Source organism: Cnephaeus nilssonii (assembly GCF_951640355.1).
Source record: "Cnephaeus nilssonii genome assembly, chromosome: 19".
Lineage (NCBI taxonomy): Eukaryota > Metazoa > Chordata > Mammalia > Chiroptera > Vespertilionidae > Cnephaeus > Cnephaeus nilssonii.
In genome coordinates, this window is record NC_137090.1 from 40,916,164 (window position 1) to 40,936,601 (window position 20,438).

The following is a 20,438-nucleotide window of genomic DNA, read 5'->3' on the forward strand; positions in this document are numbered from 1 at the left end:
CATTGGTGGGAGGAGGGTATTTTAAGGAAGAAGCTGGGTGGGTTCTAAGGACGTCCTTTCACTGTTAGAGCGAAGCGATCAGAAAGCTCCTCATGGTGCGCCCACCGCTGTGCCCAGGTTTGCAGAGGGCCCAGCTGAGGCCGGCAGTGTGTGCAACTGCCTGTCACCCACTCTTTCAAGGGGAATCCCTGGTTGAACCAAGACAGCCGTTGCCACGCATGAGGGAGAGAGGGCAGAGGGTTCTGCAGCTTTTCTGCCCTCCCCTCTTGGATTTGGCAATGATTCCTTAATCAACGCCATCAATCTGTTCCACTCAGATGCCTTCTCACAACAACAGAACCTGTATGCCTTTGTGCTCTCCAGTGGGAACCAATGCTGAGGAGATGAGACCGAGCGTCGCAGGCGCATCACACAGGTGAGCAGGCACCTCTGCTGTAGGTGCACTTCCCCAGCAGGGGGCCAACACTGGTAAAACGGCCCATGAAACTATTTCCTACGGCAGTGATGGCGAACCTATGACACGTGTGTCAGCACTGACACGCGTAGCCATTTCTGATGACACGCGGCCGCTGAGGCGGCTGCATGCCGAGGATGAAACATTTGCTGCTCCTGAGGATGAAACATTTGCGAAATAATGTTTTTTTTCCTCAAAGTGACACACTACCCGAGTTATGCTCAGTTTTTTGGCGAAGTTTGACACACCAAGCTCAAAAGGTTGCCCATCACTGTCCTATGGCATCCCTTCTTTTGTCTATACCAGGGGTAGGGAACGTCTGGCCCGCGGGCCATGTAAGGCCCACCAAATCATTTGCTCTGGCCCTGCCAAGGCACTAGGGGTGAGTTAATTAAATGTTTGACCAAAGATAGCAGGGTAATTTGTAAGTTGATAATTTTGTATGGCCCTCGAATGATGTTATAAATATCCAAATGGCCCTTGGCAGGAAAATGGTACCCTGGTTCCCCACCTCTGGTCTATACTTAAAAAAAAAAGAAAGAAAAAAAGACAAAAAAAAAAAAAAAAAAAAAAAAAAGACCGCAAAGCCCTAAATATTAAAAACAAACAAACTCCTTAAAAAAAAAACAACCAAAAACAACCAAAAACAAACTCCTTTCTCCCCCTTATAAAAGCGATGCATTGGAAAGCGTGACCACGCCCTGCAGGACCACAGCCCTTCACGATGCTGGGCGCTAGAGTAGGCTCTTCCCCTGGTGCGGAGACGTCCGCGGCTGCTAGCTGAAGGGAAGGTTTTCTATGCTCTTTCCAACATCCACCCTTCTCTCTCTCTCTCTCTCTCTCTCTCTGAAGAAAGGCAGAACTGATTTTGCAAAAAATCCCCAGGATTCCCTGACATATCTTTTGCCACTGGAGCGGGACACTGTCACCCTCAGCAGTCTGTCCCTGCCAGGAAGCGGTCCCAGGTGCACCTTCTGGAACAGACCCACCAAGTCCAAGGCCTGAACAGCTCAAACATGAGTCAGATCCCAAGTATGGCCACAAAGAGCACTGTATTTCACCACGGGACCTAATATTAAAAAGTGAATTAAAAAGAATAATTCATTGCTACTCTATCACAAATTGTGGTGACTAGATCTGTTTTAATGAACACAAACCGAAGGCTCACTATTAGTAATCACCATGCATACTCTGCTATTCATGTTCCGATTAGAGTAAAATCTAAACATTCGTTAGTCCCGGTACTACATTTTTCTAGCCCCAAACACTGACCTTCTAAATCCGAGATCATCACTTCTTGCTTATTCCTGATTTTGGCCAAGTTTTTTGCCTTTTCTTCCTCTTCAGCCAGCTGAGAGGAGCACTCAGCAATACGATCCTCCATGAGTTTCTTTTCCTGAACAGAAAAAACTGCCTCAGAAAAGGCATTCCAAGGAACAACTGGGGTTTGGTATAACTTAGAACACAACTGGCCCTGCTCCCCAACAGGTCACATCCTCCAAAGAGCGGAAGCTCATCATCCTGGTGCTGACCCCTCAGGGCTGGCCTAGCCGCCGGCCTTCAGGTTCCCACAACCAGTGCTGACGAACGAATGCTTGGACACACGGGACAAGTCACTGATGAATGATCGACTTGTACAAAATGCACAAGTTAAAAGTCTAAAGGACTATAAGGATGCTTAGTGGATTCGAAACATAAAATTGCTACTGTGTCTTTAGAAACCTATACAGGTAGAGACTGAGGGAAGATGAATGAATCTGAAATCTTTGTAGAATTTTTTTGTTTAAAGCCACTTTCATGACAGCATCCACATAAACAGTCCACATGCTAAAGCAGCTTTGAGGGGAAACATCCGTACTTTGATAAACTTGGAGTTTTGGTCCTCAAGAAGCAGAATCTCCTCCTCCATCTTTTTTATTTTCGCCTCGGCCGTCACCTTCTCCAGCTGCAGCTTCTGCCGAGCCCCTTCTTCCTCGTCCAGCTGCTCCTCCAGGTCCTGTGAACACACGGTCAGCCTCGCACCTTCCCACCAAACCCGGCCACATGAATAACCAAGGAATGCATCGTGAAATGCCGATTTGTGAAAAATCAAACAAAACAAAACAAAAACCCACAAACACCAATTTGTGATGCTCAGAATGGCAAGGATATGTGTGTATATATATCTATTTGTTAATCCTCACACAAGGATATTGTCCCATTGATTTTTAGAGAGTGGAAGGGAGGGGTAGAGACAGAGAGAAGCATCTATGTGAGAGGGACACATCAATTGGTTGTGTCCCGCCCGCACCCCGATTGGGGCTGGGGATTGAGCCTGCAACAGAGGTACATGACTTTGACTGGAATTGAACCTGTGACCTTTCAGTCTGTGGGCTGACATTGTAACCACTGAGAAAACCAGCTAGGGCTGGCAAGGATCTTTTTAAAAATATGAAATGCAGTTATATGAAACAGACATTCGTATGAACCGCAGGTTAACGTTCAAACTGGGTCAATCCTTCTGGAAGGCAGCACGAGAACGTGCAGCAAGCTTTGAGAGCAAGCATTTCTGTTAATTTGCACTCAGATGTCAAGTGTGACTCGACACGGTTAGCATTAGAATAAAAGAATCGAGAAAAAAGCAAGCGAGTGCAAAGCGTTAAGCCAGCAATGTCAGGAAATAGTAACAGATGTGATTCATATAAAAAAGTGAAATTTTTAAAAAATTGATTTTTAGAGAGAGAGGAAGGGAGAGAGACAGAAGGACAAAAACACTGACAGAAAAACATTGATCTGTTGCCTCCCATATGCACCCAGACCAGGAATTGAACTCGCCACCTTTTGGTGTATGGGGTGATGCTCCAACCGAGTCACACCAGCCAGAGCTAAATATGTGTAATATTGAGGAACTATGAACACACTACATGAAAGTCTTGGTAAATAAAAGTTGGCATATTTATAAAATAGAATAACATAGAGTAATTAAAATTCATATTTCTGAATTAGTGACACAGGGAAATATGAATAATATAGAACTACATCTAACACATACTTATCTGTGTCTACTCTACATGTCTGGCCAAAAGCTGAGAGAACAGAACATAACAATTGGAAGAGGAGAGGGCCTGGCTTGTGGAAAGCGTGCCTTTCACAACACAAGCACGTCACCAAACTGGGTGGGCGTCTGGGGTTTACACATACTTTTATCACAACAGGCTCCTCTTTATTTCACGCTCTGACATTATCGTACACAATAACATACACATGATTGAACAAGGTTGTACATACAAAGCAATGTACGGTCAATTTAAGAAAGTGTCAAGGATAACTTTGGCTAAATAATTTATTCATGGTTGATTCTGAAATGAAACCCTTGCAAAGACTAACTTTTTATTGTGTAAACTTCAAACAGATATGAAGGGCACGGAGCCGCACAATGAGCCCCACACAGATGCAGCAGCCCAGCCTTAACAAGCATGAGCTCATGGCCAACCTCACTTCCTCTCTGTCGCCTCCTTCTCCCTTCTCCCCTAGCATTATTTTGAAGCAAATCCAAAACACATTTCATTTGGAAAAACCAGGCGGTAGGTATCACTAAAAGATAAAGGCCACTTAAACATACATTAGTTTGTTTGAATCAAAATCCAAATAAGGTTCGCACATTGGGATCAAACCTCAGAGAAAAAAGAAGTAAGGGGCGACAAGGTTGGATTTTTCCCGAAGTCCATGCAGTTAATAGCATGAACCTCTGGTATTTCACGAGGAAAAACATGAATACTTAATAATAACAATATTACCGTAAATATTTTTAGAATGTGTTTGAATTGAGTTTACATGTCACAAAGGGAGAGAATAAGTTAACAGTGCAAAACCCTAGAAATATAAGAGTCTGGTAAAGAACGCGAAGATAAAAAGCCTTGAAAAACCAAACCAAAATAAAAACACCCTATTTCCACAAGCACATATTTGTTTTCTAAATAAAGTAGAGAAATGCAAGTATTTTACTGGAAGTTGTTAAAATGTAGAGTTTATTTTAAAAAGTAGGTGGGGGATTAGAGGCGAATTTGGGGTCCTTCCCCCATGAGTAAAACATCTTACTGAAATGAACATGTCTTCTTAAACAAAGAGAACAGAAAATCAAAACTGCTGATAATGCCACCAGGGAAACACTGTTGTTGGTGTTATTCTAGATCTTCTGCATATTTCCATATAAAATCCTACATATAAATTTGTTATGTAAACATCTTAAATTAGATCCACTGTGCATACTATTTTGCAACTATCTCTATCAAGATATTATAAGTGCCCATGAAAACAAACATCTTAACATTTAGAACAGTATAGCATTGCCCTGGTTTAATAACCCCCCAATGTTAGGTAACTAGATGGCTTCCATTGATTTATTCTTTGAATAAAGTCTAGGATTAGACTTGATAATTAAAGGTTATTCACTTTTTAAAGCTTTTGTGATGTTCTGTTAACTTATTATGGGATATCTGAAAGCTGTGTACGTTGAAGAATGGAAAGTGTCCCGATGATTTACTGTATGGGGTATCTGCCAAGGAGATAATATATCCTTTGTGGTTTTGACAAACCTCTGAATTATCTGTGTTTTGTAATAAGTTATGGGGTAAGGAAATATTAAGAAAAAGACATGGAGGAAAGGAAGCTTAGTTTGAAGCAGTGGTGGCACATATAGATGCCCTGACACTTGGAGCATGTTGGATAGGCTGAGGGAGGGAGGCAGAAGAAAGAGTGGGGGGGGGGGGGTGTGTGCCCGAGGGCACGTGCAGAGCAACTACGGTCTGTATCATCTGTCTTGAGTACTCAACCACAGCGACAGCTGTGCTTCCTGTACAGAGTTTGTATCTCTGTGAGAAAGTAACCACCAGCAAGGACTGAGTGTTTTATTCTGATTCCTGGCCACCTCCTACGTCAGTGCTGAGCATTTCTTATGAACCAAACCACCTCATAGATGCCTATCTAATGAATGGAGTGAGCGCAGAATTATTAATGACAACACAAAGGACAAATTATGTTCCCTACAAAAGGCTACAGACCTTGGGAGAGTTCTACTTTGAGTCACTTTGCATACTGTAAGATGCCACATCAGAACATGAAAAAGTTCTTCAAAACAACAAATCTGTGTTTGAAGAAATCTATTACTTATGTGCTCTGAATGATGGCCATCTTTTAAGAGTAGGTACTTATAACCTAGACTCCTTTTGCCCTAAATACATAAAAGAGTCCTAGCCGGTTTGGCTCAGTGGATAGAGCATTGGCCTGTGGACTGAAGGGTCCCGGGTTTGATTCTGGTCAAGGGCACATACCTGGGTTGCAGGCTTGATCTCCGGCCCTGGTCAGGGCGTGTATGGGAGGCAACCAATCGATGTGTCTCTCTCATATCAGTGTTTCTCTCTCTCTGTCTCTCCCCCTTCCTTCCACTCTCTCTAAAAATCAATGGAAAAAATATCTTCGGGTGAGGATTAACAACAACAATAAAAAAAAAATACACATTAAGAATCTAAACCCATAGCTTCTATTCATTCAATAGATTCACTTGGAAAACCAAAAATATAATTCAAAATAAAAAATGACCATGGATACCTGTATATGCGCTTGCATTTTTTTCTTTTCATTTTGGAGGATTTGGTTTCTTTCTTCTTCTTCTTCCACCCTCGACTCCAAGTCATGCAGAATCTCTTCCAGTTCCTGCTTCTTAGCAGCGAGTCTGGCTCTCATCTCTTCGGCTTCAGCAAAGAGCTCAGTCTCTGCCTGCAGCTGCTCTGCAAGGATGTTCTTCTCTTCTAAGAGCTGCAATCACAACACAGCGTCCAGGACTAGGACTTGCCCCCAGCACACACACAAGATACAGTCACCAACCTTTCAGTGGTCAATACACCGAAGAAATGGAAAGTTACAAATATATTACCGCCACTGGCAAAACTTCCAAGTATGTTTTTGGCTGTAGCAAAATAAGCCAGATGAAAACACTTTAGTTGTTTCTGCTGTCTCAAGTTGTAGCATATTAAACTCATGCTATTTTAAGAACTCCCATCCTTCTATTAAGATAATTTACGAAGGGACAGAAAAACAGGAGAGGGAAAACATTCAAATGTAATATAATAAAGTTCATGGTGACTGCGAAAGCTGTTTGGTATCAAGTGATTTTTTGGCCTTTATTGTTAATCTTTTTGGCCTTGAACACTCCAATTCTATCCCTGTCATCTATAAACAGTTCTGAGCCTCTATTTGTCATGAAGCACCACTGCCTGGGAAGGGACGCGGACTGGAGACGACTGTCGCTGCGAAGAGGCAGATGGTGACCTTGCCCCATCTCATCCTTTTACCTTTTTCTATTTCCCCCATGAGCAGTCACAGGACAGTGATAACCCTGGGAGTCTCATTGAAAACAGGTGCAAATACATGTCTGATAAGCAGACATGCTCAACTGCATGTCCAAATATGACAAAGACAAAAATGCAAGAGGTAAGGTTGACTTTGGTTCATATAAAGACAAATGCATGGCATGATGGATCTGTTGTCTCTGTTCTCGAATGCCTGTGCTTTGGAAAGGAGTGACAGATACGCATAAACTAAGATGGTACGTAGGGACAGCGACCACAGTGAAACGTGTGCGAGTTCCTGCCAGTGGGGGCGCTCACGTCAGCTGGGACGCGTGCCACTTTAAGAAGCCAGCGCACACACCTGCTGGTGCTTCCTCTCCATCTCCTCCAGCTCCCCTTCCACCTTGGTCTGCTTCTCCTTCACCTTCAGCAGCTCTTCATCTTTGGCCTGAAGTTCTTCCTCTTGGCGAGTGACCTGCAGGAGCGGCTTCACCTGTGACAAAATTAAGCAGTTTACCATCACGTCTCCTGCCCGAGGGTGGTCCCTGGGCGATGGCTGCTCTGTGGAGAGCCCGCAGCCCACCTTCGTGAAGACGCGCCACCACTGCCAGTGCCGCAGCTTCAGGTACGCGGCGCAGTTCCGCTGCAGGACCTTCAGGGCGCTGAGCTGCTGCTGCTTCTTGGCAAAGGCCCTGAAGGACGGCAGGAAAAGTGTGTCTTCATGGCTGTTGTCATGAGACCACTTCCTAAAGGCACACATTCTTACTTGGCTAAGACACGGAGTGGGTCCATGTATCAAATCAGCCCTCAGTGACACCCGCGGGGACACGGGCTGCTGCTGGAGCCCAGGCCAGTTCACGAGCCGCCCAGCCAGCCTCAGGCACCATCACGGACGCCCTCCCCTTTCTTCCGAGATGCTGCCCTGACAGTGCGCTACCATTTGCCACGTCCCACACTCGCGGTCCGAGGCAATGCAGACAGTGCGACAGGGTCCCTCCCGTCCCCAGTCCTGCTTTATTAACTGTGTCCTTCTTTTCATCTGTCACAGAAGAGACAGCCGCCCTCCCCCCTTTAGGATTGCCCACTTACTTTCTCGCTAGGTAACCTCTGCAAACGGCCTGGAAGAAGATAATGATATCGGTAATTTTTAAATCCCGTTCTTCCTCTAAATGTGCCAAAACTCCAGCTCGGAAAAATATCTTGCTCTGTCCAATTCTGTACAAGTTTGGGTCCAATTCTAAAGCCCGGATCTAAAAGCGAAAGAGTTCATTTATTTTTTGATGTAGGAAAAGATTATATCAATAGTCCACAAAGCAGAAAAATCAAGAAAAGCTTACCATTCGTTCACAAGCCTGTTTGCCATCCATAAAGCCTTTAGGAATAGCATTTGGAGTTAGGATCTCGTATCTGTAAGAAAAGCAGCCAAAAGGTTTTGGTAAAAATTTGTGAAAATGTTTACCTACTAACTGTGCGTTCTGCTTTCTCTGCGAGGCATTATGATAGGTAATCATGTCAAAATAAGAGTAAAGAAGTGACCAAGTGATAATCAGATTTTCTATTTCTACAAATGAACATAAGGCTTATTCTCCCATGTTAAAGACTAGGCATACAAATTGTGGCAGAGAAGAATGAAAGCATGGTGTTTTAAAAACCCTTTGCTTTTTATTTCCCCCAAATGTTCACATGCCCAAGATGCAGGAGAATCGGCTCTCTGCGCCTGATCTGTGGGCATCTATTGGATCATAGAAAAGGCCGTGACAGCAATGCTCAGAGGCCTCCACTGAGGAGAGAAAGCATCAGGGTGACATTCAAAATAGCACTGGTCTGGGTGTACATAAGTTCACTAAGCTGTACACTGAAGACTGTGCACTTTATAGTAACTACTAGAGGCTCAGTGCGTGGGGTCCCTCAGCATTGCCTGCGGGGATTGGGCCGAAACCGGCAGTCCAACGCTGCCTGCCACTCCTGCTCATCCCGGCCTGCTGCACCTGCTGGTACCACTGCTCGGTAGGCTCGCTGCAGTCTCCAGGCTGTGGTGGCCAGCCACGAGCCCTGTGTCTGGTGCCCATCGGTCAGCTGAGTGGTGCTCCCGCTGTGGGAGCGCACTGACCACCAGGGGGCAGCTTCAGTGTTGAGCGTCTGCCCCCTGGTGGTCAGTGCGTGTCATAGCGATCGGTCGACCAGTCACTTAAGTTTTTATATATATAGATGTTCGGTGCCAGGTGGGTACTGGATATATCAGGGGACCACTTGGTAAAGCATATGATTATCTAACCACTACGCTATACACCTAAAACTAATACAAAATAATACTGAATGTAAAGTGTAATTGGGAATAAAAAAGATTTGTGCACTTTATGTAGTTATACCTCAATAAAAATAAAGTGGAGCAAATAGGTAGTTGGCTATATTAAAGACGGATCCTGGCTATACCAACTTTGTCCTCTGGATGCCAATTATGTTCCTTTTTCTCCTACCCATAAAAAGGGAGAGTCTACCTGAGTGTTTATCATGCAATGAGGCCACAATACAGGCTCCCCCAAACCCATAAGGACTGGAATAATTGCTCAACGGGATTCCCTCTGGAACAGTGGGAGAAAGGGCCATCCTATGACGGCAGGCTTGTTTATTTTATGGAACAACAAAGGCTGTCATAATTGAAAATCCAATTTCCAGGAGAAAAAAGCAAACTAAATATTAAAGAAAATTATGCAATACATTAAAAAAACCAATTTCCCATCATAAGTTTTCATCCGTTTCTATTTCATCAATTTCTATGTTATTTTCACACTAACCTAGCTGGTATAGCCCACTACACACCTAGGCTGTATGGTACAGCCTACTGTTCTTAGGCTACAAGCCTGTTCATGTTACTGTACAAAACGAGTTAAATGAAGCACAGAGAAAACAATGTAATCAAGACATGCGGGAAACATGAGATAATGAGGCTGCTGCCAATAAAACACGGCACACTGTTTTACAACAGACATTTTTAACAAATAGGAGTCCCCTCTAAAATAATGACAAAAAGTGTAGTATAGTAAATACACAAACCTGTAGTCATTTATTACTTTATCAAGTGTTACATACCAGCGGTCGCCAACCTTTCGGACCTCAAAGAACATCAGTGGTCCCCGGACCACTGGTTGGCGACCGCTGTTATAGACTGTACGTAATGGTAGGTGCTGAACTTTTATGTGAATGGCAGCTCAGCAGGTCTGTTTACACCAGAAGCACCACAAACACATGAGTAATGTCTTGTGCTGTGACCTTACAATGGCTGTGAGGTCACCAGGCGACAGGAATTTTTCAGCTCCATCATACATGTGGCCTGTCTTTATTTAAATAATTTATTGTTAATCCTCACCTGAGGATATTTTTCCATTGATCTTTTAGAGAGAGTGGAAGAGAGAGAGAAACATATTGATTGGTTGCCTCCTGCACGCTTTCCAACCAGGGCCCAGGCTGGGGAGGAACCTGCAACCACGGTACGTGCCCTTGACCAGAATCGAACCTGGGACCCTTTGCTCTGCAGGCCAATGCTCTATCCACTGAGCCAAACCGACTAGGGCATGGCCTGTCCTTAACCAAAACATTGTTATAGGGGCATGACTGTATTTTAAAATATGAGCTTAAAAAATAATTTTGGCCCTAGCTGGTTTGGCTCAGTGGATAGAGCGTCAGCCTGCAGATTGAAGGGTCCTGGGTTCAATTCCGGGCAAGGGCACATGCCCAGGTTGTGGGCTCCATCCCCAGTAGGGGGCGTGCAGGAGGCAGCTGATCAATGATTCTCTCTCATCATTGATGTTTTCATCTCTCTCTCTCCCTCTCCCTTCCTCTCTGAAATCAATAAAAAATATATATTAAAAAAAAATTATGTTTAGCACTGGTAGGTGTTGCTCAATGGTTAGAGCGTCAGCCTGAGCACGGAAGTGTCTCAGCTTTAATTCCAGGTCAAGGGCACATACCTGGGTTGCAGGTTTGATCCTCAGCCCTGGTGGGGTGAGTATGGGAGGCAACCAATCGATGTGTCTCACTGATATTGATGTTTCCCTCTCTCCCTCTTTTCCTCCCTTCCACTCTCTCTAAAAATCACTGGAAAAATAGTGTTAGGTGAGGATTAACCAAAAAAAGTTTAAATCCCAAATGTTTAAATGAGCAACTGTAAGTTCTCAGCTGACCCTGCAGACAGAGCAGTTTTTGAACCACCACAGCAGTCACCAGCACGACCTCTCCAGGAAGTAGGCACTCAATATTCCTGACCAAAAATAAAGGTAATAATGATTAGCCTTTCCTACATGCGGAGAAATCGGAAACTCTCCAGGGACCAGGAAAAGAATGCCTCACAACCTCACGCTTTGATGCACGTGGAAAAAGGTGAGAGTGCGCAGTCCAGTACCTCTGCCGGAACTCCTGGAACACGATCCGGTTGGGGAAGCCCTGGCGACAGATCCGGATGCCTTCCAGGACACCGTTGCAGCGAAGCTGGTCCAGCACGAGGTGCGGGTCCAGTTTCCCAGCCTGCTCAGCAAAGGAGAGTGTTATCTTTGAACCGCTCTAACCCGACCTAGTTCCGTGTGAGATCCCAGCACGTGTTGCTGGACACATACCCGCTTCTCGTGATTTGGAATGATGCAGCGAACGAAGTTAGGGTTGGTGTTGCGGAGAGTCGCCATCAGCTTGGTGAGAGACTCTTTGTAGAGTTGGCCAACGGTACGAAACATGCCCTTTTTGGTTTTATAGGCAGAGCCAAAAGCTGTCTCAGTCATACCAGTAACTTGATCCAGGCCCACAATACGATCCACTGGTGAAAATAAAAAGGAAGAGGACAACGAGTCAAACCCAAGTCTCCAGCAGGGAAGACAAGACACAGTGATAGTGCAGCAGCACAAGCTTGTGGACAGATGAGAAGAGATGCCATCTGGGGAGGCAGTCAGCATACGGAGACACTGCACAAGCCGTGGGACCAACAGCCACACACTTCAAGGGCGGGTAGTGTAGCTCTGACAGCTTCAGACCACATACCAGCAGATGCCTTCCGCTGCGCTACTTTCAGGGACTCACTGCCTTTGATAACATTTGCCTGTTACATACACAATTATTTGGTAAATGAGAGATCATTGGCTGGCATTATTGATACACAAATGAATACTACGACAAGTCTCAAAACAGGAAAGGCGTATAAAGATATACGTAAAAATATAAGACTGTACAAAGCAAATCCACTTAATGAATATGGCTCAGAAACTAGGGACCAGAGCCATCTCTTATCAGTCATTAGGATTTTAGTAAAAAAGTCATTCAAGTTGCAGGGAGAGATTGCATTAGTTCAGATTTGTAGGAGTGAGTATACTTCAGCTATCTCCTCAAAGTGTGAATAAACTTATTAGAGGGCAAGAACACAAATTTGGAAGGAGCCTCCTAAGAAGAATCAGCGCCTAAGCTACGCTTAATGATGGTTCAGCTCCTCAGATCCTTCAGCTGATGTTTCACATTGTCCACACAGACCTAACACCTCTAATGATGGGATTCTAAACAGAAGTCCAACACAGGGCACCATCTACATTTGGTGCATAATACGCTCTCATTTGAAAAAACTGTTCCATGAATGAAACACACTACTGAAATCTTTTAATCAAAATATCGATTGAATTGCCCTGTGAATGCCCTTGTCAATCAAACAGCCACCTGCATTTCTTTCATTCGTTCCCCAGAATAGAAGGTACTTGGGGACCTCAAGATCTCAATGAGCTTTGTGCAGAAGAGAAAACCATGACCCAGGAGGTAAGTCATGTGTCTTAAATGTTAGTGGGGAGAAGGGCGCTGAGGTCAGATTGATTCCCAGGCCCATGCCTGTAAATGCAGTACCATTTCTCCCAGCGAAGCCACCAGACTCAGGGGTTCAGGTCAAAGCTTCCTGCTTGTGCTCAGGACTCTGTCTACCATCCATCTCAGAGACCACCTTTCTTCCCTGGCCTTCAACCTGTCCCTCTGCTTGCTCCGGCAAAACCCCCACCAAACCCCACCCCTGCACGTGCCACGAAGCAATGAGCTTCCTCTAACCCATGCCCGCCCACTTCTCTGTCTCCTCAGAGCCAAGCTTCTTTCCAGAGTAGTTCATCCGTGGGCCCCTCCGCATCCTCTCCTCTCATTTCCGCTGTCCAGCGTCCTGGCTGCTAGCCTGCCCTCCTCCTCCACCTGATACTCAGGCAACCACTGGTCAAGTGTTAATTAAGAGCAGACCGTCCCGCGTCTATTTTACTTGACCCTGATATATTTTCCTGTTGACCACCAAGCGGCACCCTAAAAACTCTCGTCACTCCTGGCTTCTTTTATGAACCCCATCTTCTCCTTGACCTCCATCAACCTCTCTAGCTACTCCAGTCTCCCGATGACTTCTCCTCTGCCTTTCCTGTCCACCGGGGCGCTCACAGGGCTCCAAACTCAACACCCCTGAAAGCCTTTCTGGGATAAGGCCGGATGCGAGTCCAGGCACACACTGTCTGACCTGCTCTCCCCAAGCCATAGCCTCATCCCGGTGATCTCATTTGTGACTTGAATGACCTGTACCCGACTCCCCAGCATCCGTCGCCACACACCTATCTTCTCCTCTCCACCCAGAAGTCACAGAGGCCCCCTGCCTTCCACACATTCTCGCTAAGTGCCTGTCATGTGTGCTTTTACTCAACGCTGCGCCCCTTGCACCCAGCATGATGTCTGGCATAGCAGCCTGATGCACAGATGTTAGTGAATAAATGAAATAAAAAAACACAACTACAAAGTGAGAGATGCATTGACAAGAAGAACAAGATGCTATGAGAGAGATGGGTGGTTAGAGATCTCTCCGGAGAAACTATACTTACTGCCAAGAGGGAAAGAAAGAGCCAGTACAGAGAATATTCCAGAGGGGGGAACAGCGTGTGCCAAGCACCAGGGGCAGGAAGAAGTGCGAGAAGCTAGTGCCAGTGAAGCAGCATGAGGGACCCTCCCTCTGGCCACTGTGTAGAATGGTTGGGGAGGAGGCCGGGGAGACCAGACAGGGGGCCACTGTAGGGTCCAGGTTCTAAGAAAGAAGACAGCAGCTTGAACTTGTGAGACTTAGAGGAGATGCACAAAGGAGGGAAATTCAGGACATATTTTGGTGGGAGACTTGACTTGCTTTAATGATTAACTTGACAGAAAATAAGGGAAAGGGGTATGTCAAGAATAACTCCTAGGAGTTTGGCCTGAGAACTGAGTGGCTTGTGGTGCCATCGGGAAGATGGGGGAGAGGTGGGTTTTGTAGGTAGGAAGATGGGGTCCAAACTCTGTGTAAGTTGGGGTGCCTGTGGGACATTAGGGTGGAGATGAGAAGTTGAGTGGACATCCCCGTCTGCTGCTGAGAGAGGTCTGGACCAGCGAGGTAAAGCTGGGAGTTGCTGACTTACAGTGTTTAGTTATGAGACCGGATGAACCACCTGAGGGGGGAGAGAAGAGATGAGGGCAGGGGAGCAAGCCCCACAGCGCTGGGGAGGAAGAGCTGGATGAGGACAATGAGCGGCAGGAGGGGCAGAGGTCAATGTCCTAAACTCGAGCACATTCTCTGCCCCCGCTGCTACCCTGTCCCTCCAGTGTTTCCTCCGCAGACGTGACCACCCTTACTCAGGCCACAAACCAGGAGTCAGACCCCGTTCCTCTCACATCAGCTGCTCCCCAAACTTTCAAACGTCCTCCATCCATCCCCTCCTCTCCGCTGCCCTAGCTGGGGCTCTACCCCCTCACCTGGGTTCTGCAACCTCCGAACTGGTTCCTTCCTCAGCCCCAGTCTCCCTGTGTCCTCTCCCCCTGCCACACAGGTTGTTGCTATGCCTTTGCCCATGTGTAATGACTAACAAGTAGTTCTGAAAGTTATTTGTCCCTCTACTTAAGATCCACTTTCTCCTACAGCTTATAGGATATGGTCCAAAGAGTCGTGTGACAGTGATGGGGACTCAGCTCCAAGAGGCAGAAGCACTGCCCACCCCGAGCGGTGTGACCTGGAGCCCAGCCACCCACCTCCTCCAGCCTCAGTGTCCCCTCTGTGGTGTACCTGCCCCACAGGCGCCCGTGAAACACTCAGGTGCTCAATGCAGGAGCCTCCCTGGCCACTTCCCCACACGCCGGAGCTCCAACTGCACAGACTGGGTGCCTTTTCTGAAAGACGCAGGCCCTCGAGTGTCCGTCCTGCTCTCCGCCAGGAGTGCGGACCCCTGCTTGTAGCTGGCAGTTCCTCACCTAGTGCTTCTCAGGCTCCGGATTCTACCTGCTCCAGACTAAACAGGCTATCCCTCCTCCCGGCTTCCACTCACCAAGGCCAGGTCCCGGGACACCTCACTCTCCTCTGTGTACCTCCTCGCGGGCTGAGCTTCCTCAGGGACGTCTGTCCAGCGTCTAACACGCAGGGCCCGGGGAGCCCTTTCCTGCTGTCGCTGCACCCCTCTGACCACCAGCTCAGACAACACCTCAAACAAGGAAAGAGGAGGCGCGGTGTTCACTGTGCGGGGAACCCCACGCACTGGCCCCGTTCTCTTGAGCTGCCCGACACACGCGTGACAGTGGTCACAGTGCTGTCCCCAGCAGGAATCGCTTTGACAATAACAACCCGAAAACACTCATAATAAACCGGTTTTCAAATTTATATTTAATAAAGGTAATCCAAAGCTAAACATTTAGCATACTTTGGACTTTGTTCTTTTTTTCCCTTAACTCAAAAATTTAAAATCAGGGTTAGCTTCCACCAATGAATAAAATTATCTTGTAAGAGAGCCACGTTGGGAACTGCATTAAATGACTTGGGCCACACGAATAAAATACAATTTCACTAAAAAAATCAAGACCTATAAAAAACTCTATTTTACAAAGACATTTTCTGGTTGAAAATGGTTAGAGCGGGAATCAGAGAAAGGCAGAAATGAGAGACAAGATTGCAGCAGCCCCCTGACATGAGCACCTTGCTCCTTCTAAGACCTTCACGGCGACTGAAACAGCCCCCACGTGCAGAGCCCGTGGTTTCTGGGCCCCGCTGATCCTCGTGCTACAGACTCTCCTCCCCGAGGCGCCAGGAGAGCCTGGCGAGGCTGCGGTGGGCACTGTAATTCACCGGCTGGCTGCCCAGTAGCCTGGAAGGATTTCAAAGTATTTTCACAGGCAATTTGTTAATCTCTAAAAGCTTACTTGGACAGTGAGAAGGGAGATGAGCTCCACCGAGCTGCCATCTGTAAGGGCATATTTATGCTGAAGAAAAATGCAATTTGTAATCATCTATCTCATAAAACTGCATGAACAATTTTTTTAAAGATAAAAGAATGACACTGTCTAGTGCCAGATCGCTTAACCGGCCCCTCTAGGGGACAACCTCAGGAGACAAGAGGCATGTGAGAGTTCCACCTTCTTCAGATCCGGGCATGGCCAAGCACCAGTGTCGCTACATTTAATTTTAATTATTTAAGCCAGCGCTTTAGACTCACTGCAGTTAATACGGCTAAAAACCACAGGAGGGGGAGAAACTTATTTTAATGTTAATTTAATAGCCAGATGGTATTAATAAGAATCCCATCAGATACTCCTGCAAAAGGCCTCGGGCACCTGGCACTGTTACATGCCTCGGGCTAGGCAGGTACATGTTCTCAATGCTCATTTAAACAAATTGAGACAATTCTACACTAATGTACACTAAAATGATGCTAACAGTTAAAAACAAATTCAGAAACAGATATGTAACTGCTATGAGTTCTCAGCAACGATCCTAACATCTATTAGTATACCTTCATAATATCCCTAACATCTATTAGTATACCTTCATAATATCCCTAACATCTATTAGTATACCTTCATAATATCCCTAACATCTATTAGTATATCTCCATAATATACCTCCACTTGTTATATCCCAGCAATAACAAATTCACAGTGGTTACATAACAGTTATTTTACAGTATTTGGAAATTTTTAGGAACACGGCAGGAAGTCCAGAGGATGAAGCACTGCTCCTTCTCCCAGGCACTAGTGTAAGCTGAACTTGAATTTGCCTCCTCTACCTGCCGGGCAAACAGGAAGCCCATTCATCCTGCAGAGCTCCTACCGCACTTCTCTGCGTCTCCCCTGGGCAGGGCCCGTGCACCTAGCTCACCGCACTGGGCAGCAGAGCAGGGCTGCTGACCAGCTTGGCCTCGGGGCGCCATGAATAAAAGTGGACCTGCAGTAAGTAATAGCCAAGGAGTAGACACTAATCGACCTTCTGTTTTGCACCATCCCAACGGCACCAGCACAAGGGCGCACCAGCAACTGCAGCAGCTGCAGAGGCAGCGGCAAGTGCAATGCCCGACGCCAGGTATCTGGGCACTTCCCGTGTGCCAGGGGCAGGCTCACGTTGCCTCGTCTGATACAAGAACCCTGAGAACTAAGTGTCACTGTCCCCATTTGACCTCAGGAACTCCAGCTGCAGTACCCGAAGGCCGTTTCTCCTAGCGCTCCCAACTCCTATTGCGACTCCAGGTAAAACACGAAGGAGGAGATTACACTGTAACAATGAAACCTTTCGTCTCCTGAGAGGATGACAACTGAAATAAGCACTAAACCCTGTCAGCCTAAACCACAGTCCCTAAAATGGCACTAAAAATAGATTTATGACCAGTTGTTATAAGAATCTACAAGGGATTACATAATTATCATTTTATCAGTCATGCTACCTGATGGCTCAGTGGTTGATCATTGACATATGAACCAGGAGGTCACGGTTTGATTCCCAGTCAAGGTACTGCCTGGGTTGCTGGCTCGATCCCCAGTAGGGGGCGTGCAGGAGGCAGCTGATCAATGATTCTCTCTCATCATTGATGTTTCTCTCTCCCCCTTTCCCTTCCTCTCTGAAATCAATAAAAATATATTAAAAAAAGGAAGACTGGTTCAAAATTTTGGAAGTCAGAACGTCATCATTTCTTAGTATGAACTATGGCCAGATTAAAGCCTTTCCCCTGAATTACAAGGAGGTAGGTAAGAACTCGGTGGGTACCAGAAGATGAAGGGAGACCCCAAAGAGTTTGTGACACTGAGAAAGCCCTATAGCAGTGACCAGCCTCTCCTTGGGGTTCTCAGTCTCCATTGCTGCTACTGTATTTCAAGTCCTGCTTCTATGAAGGATTGACAGGAGTGAGGGACTTCTCTATCAATAATTAAAATTTGCTTCATGTACTTCTCACATTTTCTCTGGTGGCACCTTTCAGATGTCAGCTGCCACCCAGCACCTGCGAGTGATCAGAGAAACTGAGCTGGTCCTACTCTGGAGGCTGCAGGTACGACCTGCAGGGGAGCTCACCCTGTCCCTCCAGCACAGCCAGGATCAGAACTAAACTCAGAGGCCCTGTCACAGACCCTGTGAATCTGAGAACCCTGCCCACAGCTTTGAGGTTACAACCCCTCTCTGCTGGTTTACTGTGCCTGCATCTTCTGTTTACTGTGTTTATGGATTCGAACCCCCGGTAATAGGTTTGAAAGGAAAATATGAGGCTTTAGCATTTTCCATGATTTCTCGGAAGACAGTGATGACCGAGTTCCTAGGGATCCAAATTGTGATGGCCTCTGACATGCTACCATGCAGTGAGCATCTCTAAGAAACCACAAAGCTATCTCAGAGGTCTAGACTTCCAAAATATCTTATATTTGGAAGAAAGCAGTCCTTTGCTTTGTAGCACAAACTTGTATGGCCTCCTCATCTTGCCTCTAGGGATTCTGCTCCTCTCTCTTCTGCACTGGTCCCCGATGCTTCTGGAAACCCCTCTTTACCCCAGGCTCTCATTTTCACCCTCAAAAGTCTTCAGGTCCCCCATAATGCCATCTTCCTAACATTATGAATGTTCTTTGTGGTTTCTTAGAGATGCTCACTGCATGGTAGCATGTCAGAGGCCATCACAATTTGGATCCCTAGGAACTCGGTCATCACTGTCTTCCGAGAAATCACGGAAAATGCTAAAGCCTCATATTTTTCCTTTCAAACCTATTACCGGGGTTCGAATCCATAAACACAGATTGAGGAGAAAAATGCTTTGCTGTAGAAATACGATACACAACTTCAAGACCATGTTTAGCTGTGGGGAAAGGAGGCCCTCTAAGGAGAGGCAGCTGATCAATGAGCTTCCCCAGGGATGTCTGTCCAGCGTCTAACACGCAGGGCCCGTAACTCAACCAAAGGACACCTCGCGAGAGACAGAACCGGCACATTTCAGGTGAGAATGTGGGGAGGTGAACGAGCTTACTCCCCGCCAGAACGATGCCAGCTCACAGTGGCTCTATCCTTGTCCTGTTGGCACAGAAAACACCTGGTCCACAAGGAAGAGCATGTACACTGTATGGGAGGAGAGGCCCACTAGGCAAAGCTGCTGCGTATGACAAGTGGGTGTGGAATTCCCACGCACCCACCAATCCCCTCCCTCAAGGACTTACTGATGTGTGCCAGTGCTGAGGAAACGACAGTGAGCACAGACAGGCACTGCCCTGGCTCTCAAAGAGCACACACCTGGAATTCTCTTTAAACATTAGAAATCCCCAAGATGAAAGGAGATCGATTTAAAGAGGGCACTCTAACTTTGGGAGGAAGTCCAGAAGATCCAGCACTAACCTGTTAACAAAGCACAAGTCTCAGGCAGGCCACAGCTTACAACTACCTCCTGGCTCTCTCTTCCTCCCGCCACGTCCTCAACTTGGTCAGTACCCGCCAAGGCCAACGATGACGGAAGACTTCTTCCTCTGCAGCTCTGTGATTCCAACTCATGGAATAATCTTTGGCATGATCTCCCCCACTGCCCCGGCCCCTAAAGACTGCAATCTACCTTTTTTCATGAACTAGAATTGATGGCAGGAATCTGGACTTGGATGAAAAGGGGAAAATTCCTTCAACATAGTTTTTAAAAACCTTTTGGGTATAGATCTCAGCATTATCATGTTCCAAAAAGTATAAAGGAAATTTTATAATATGAATTTGACTGTATTTTTTAATTTCACTACATGATAACATCACTAAATAACTGGAAGGCTGGGTAATATTCATTTTATATTGTGCTTCTGGGGAACCTCTAGCATGGCTAGGCTATATTTTAATACAGGGCTAAGGATTCAGACCACAAGGCCCATCTGGAGCTCGATTTCACGTTCAATGTACAAATTCTACCACCAATCCACTCTATCTTAGTCTCACCTTGCAAATATCAAGCTTTGTAGACAGTTTCACTATCTCCAGTTCAAAAGAAAAAGCCAAGTAGCTAGCTATGCACATAAATTCCAAACAAGAGGAACAACGATGAGACCAATACCTGTGAGATAAATATGCACTTATTTGTTCATAAAATGTTAACGACTTAAAGAAAAAAACGCCTCTTTGGAATTTCTTAGAGTTGAAAATTTAACAGTAACCCAAAGACAAAGAAGACATTACTAGTAGATCAATTCCTAACCATTCCCTTGGAGGACTGTGTATCAAAACGGCACTACTGGAAAAGGTAGTGACATACCTTTTATATGCAGTGCTGCAAGTGCTATGCATAAAATAAGAAGCAATGTGTAGGCAGTAGCAATTGGATTGTTTATGCACTCAAACAGTTGCCTTGAAGTAGAATAAAACTGAGCATGAAATGAAAGGTTCATGCAGGTCT

At 46.0% G+C, this 20,438-nt stretch overlaps 1 protein-coding gene across 2 annotated transcripts in view; it reads right to left on the minus strand.

Annotated features, from left to right (window-relative positions):
• Positions 1-20,438, minus strand: part of MYH10 (myosin heavy chain 10) — a 139,781-nt gene that overhangs the window by 27,575 nt on the left and 91,768 nt on the right. For both annotated transcript variants that reach the window (XM_079799283.1, XM_079799284.1), the window contains exons 16-24: positions 11,391-11,584; positions 11,180-11,301; positions 8,118-8,187; positions 7,870-8,030; positions 7,364-7,472; positions 7,142-7,273; positions 6,041-6,247; positions 2,313-2,450; positions 1,727-1,850 (exon numbers count right to left, since the gene is read on the minus strand). In XM_079799283.1, the coding sequence (XP_079655409.1) occupies positions 1,727-1,850; positions 2,313-2,450; positions 6,041-6,247; positions 7,142-7,273; positions 7,364-7,472; positions 7,870-8,030; positions 8,118-8,187; positions 11,180-11,301; positions 11,391-11,584 (1,257 nt within the window). The remainder of the gene's footprint in view (positions 1-1,726; positions 1,851-2,312; positions 2,451-6,040; positions 6,248-7,141; positions 7,274-7,363; positions 7,473-7,869; positions 8,031-8,117; positions 8,188-11,179; positions 11,302-11,390; positions 11,585-20,438) is intronic.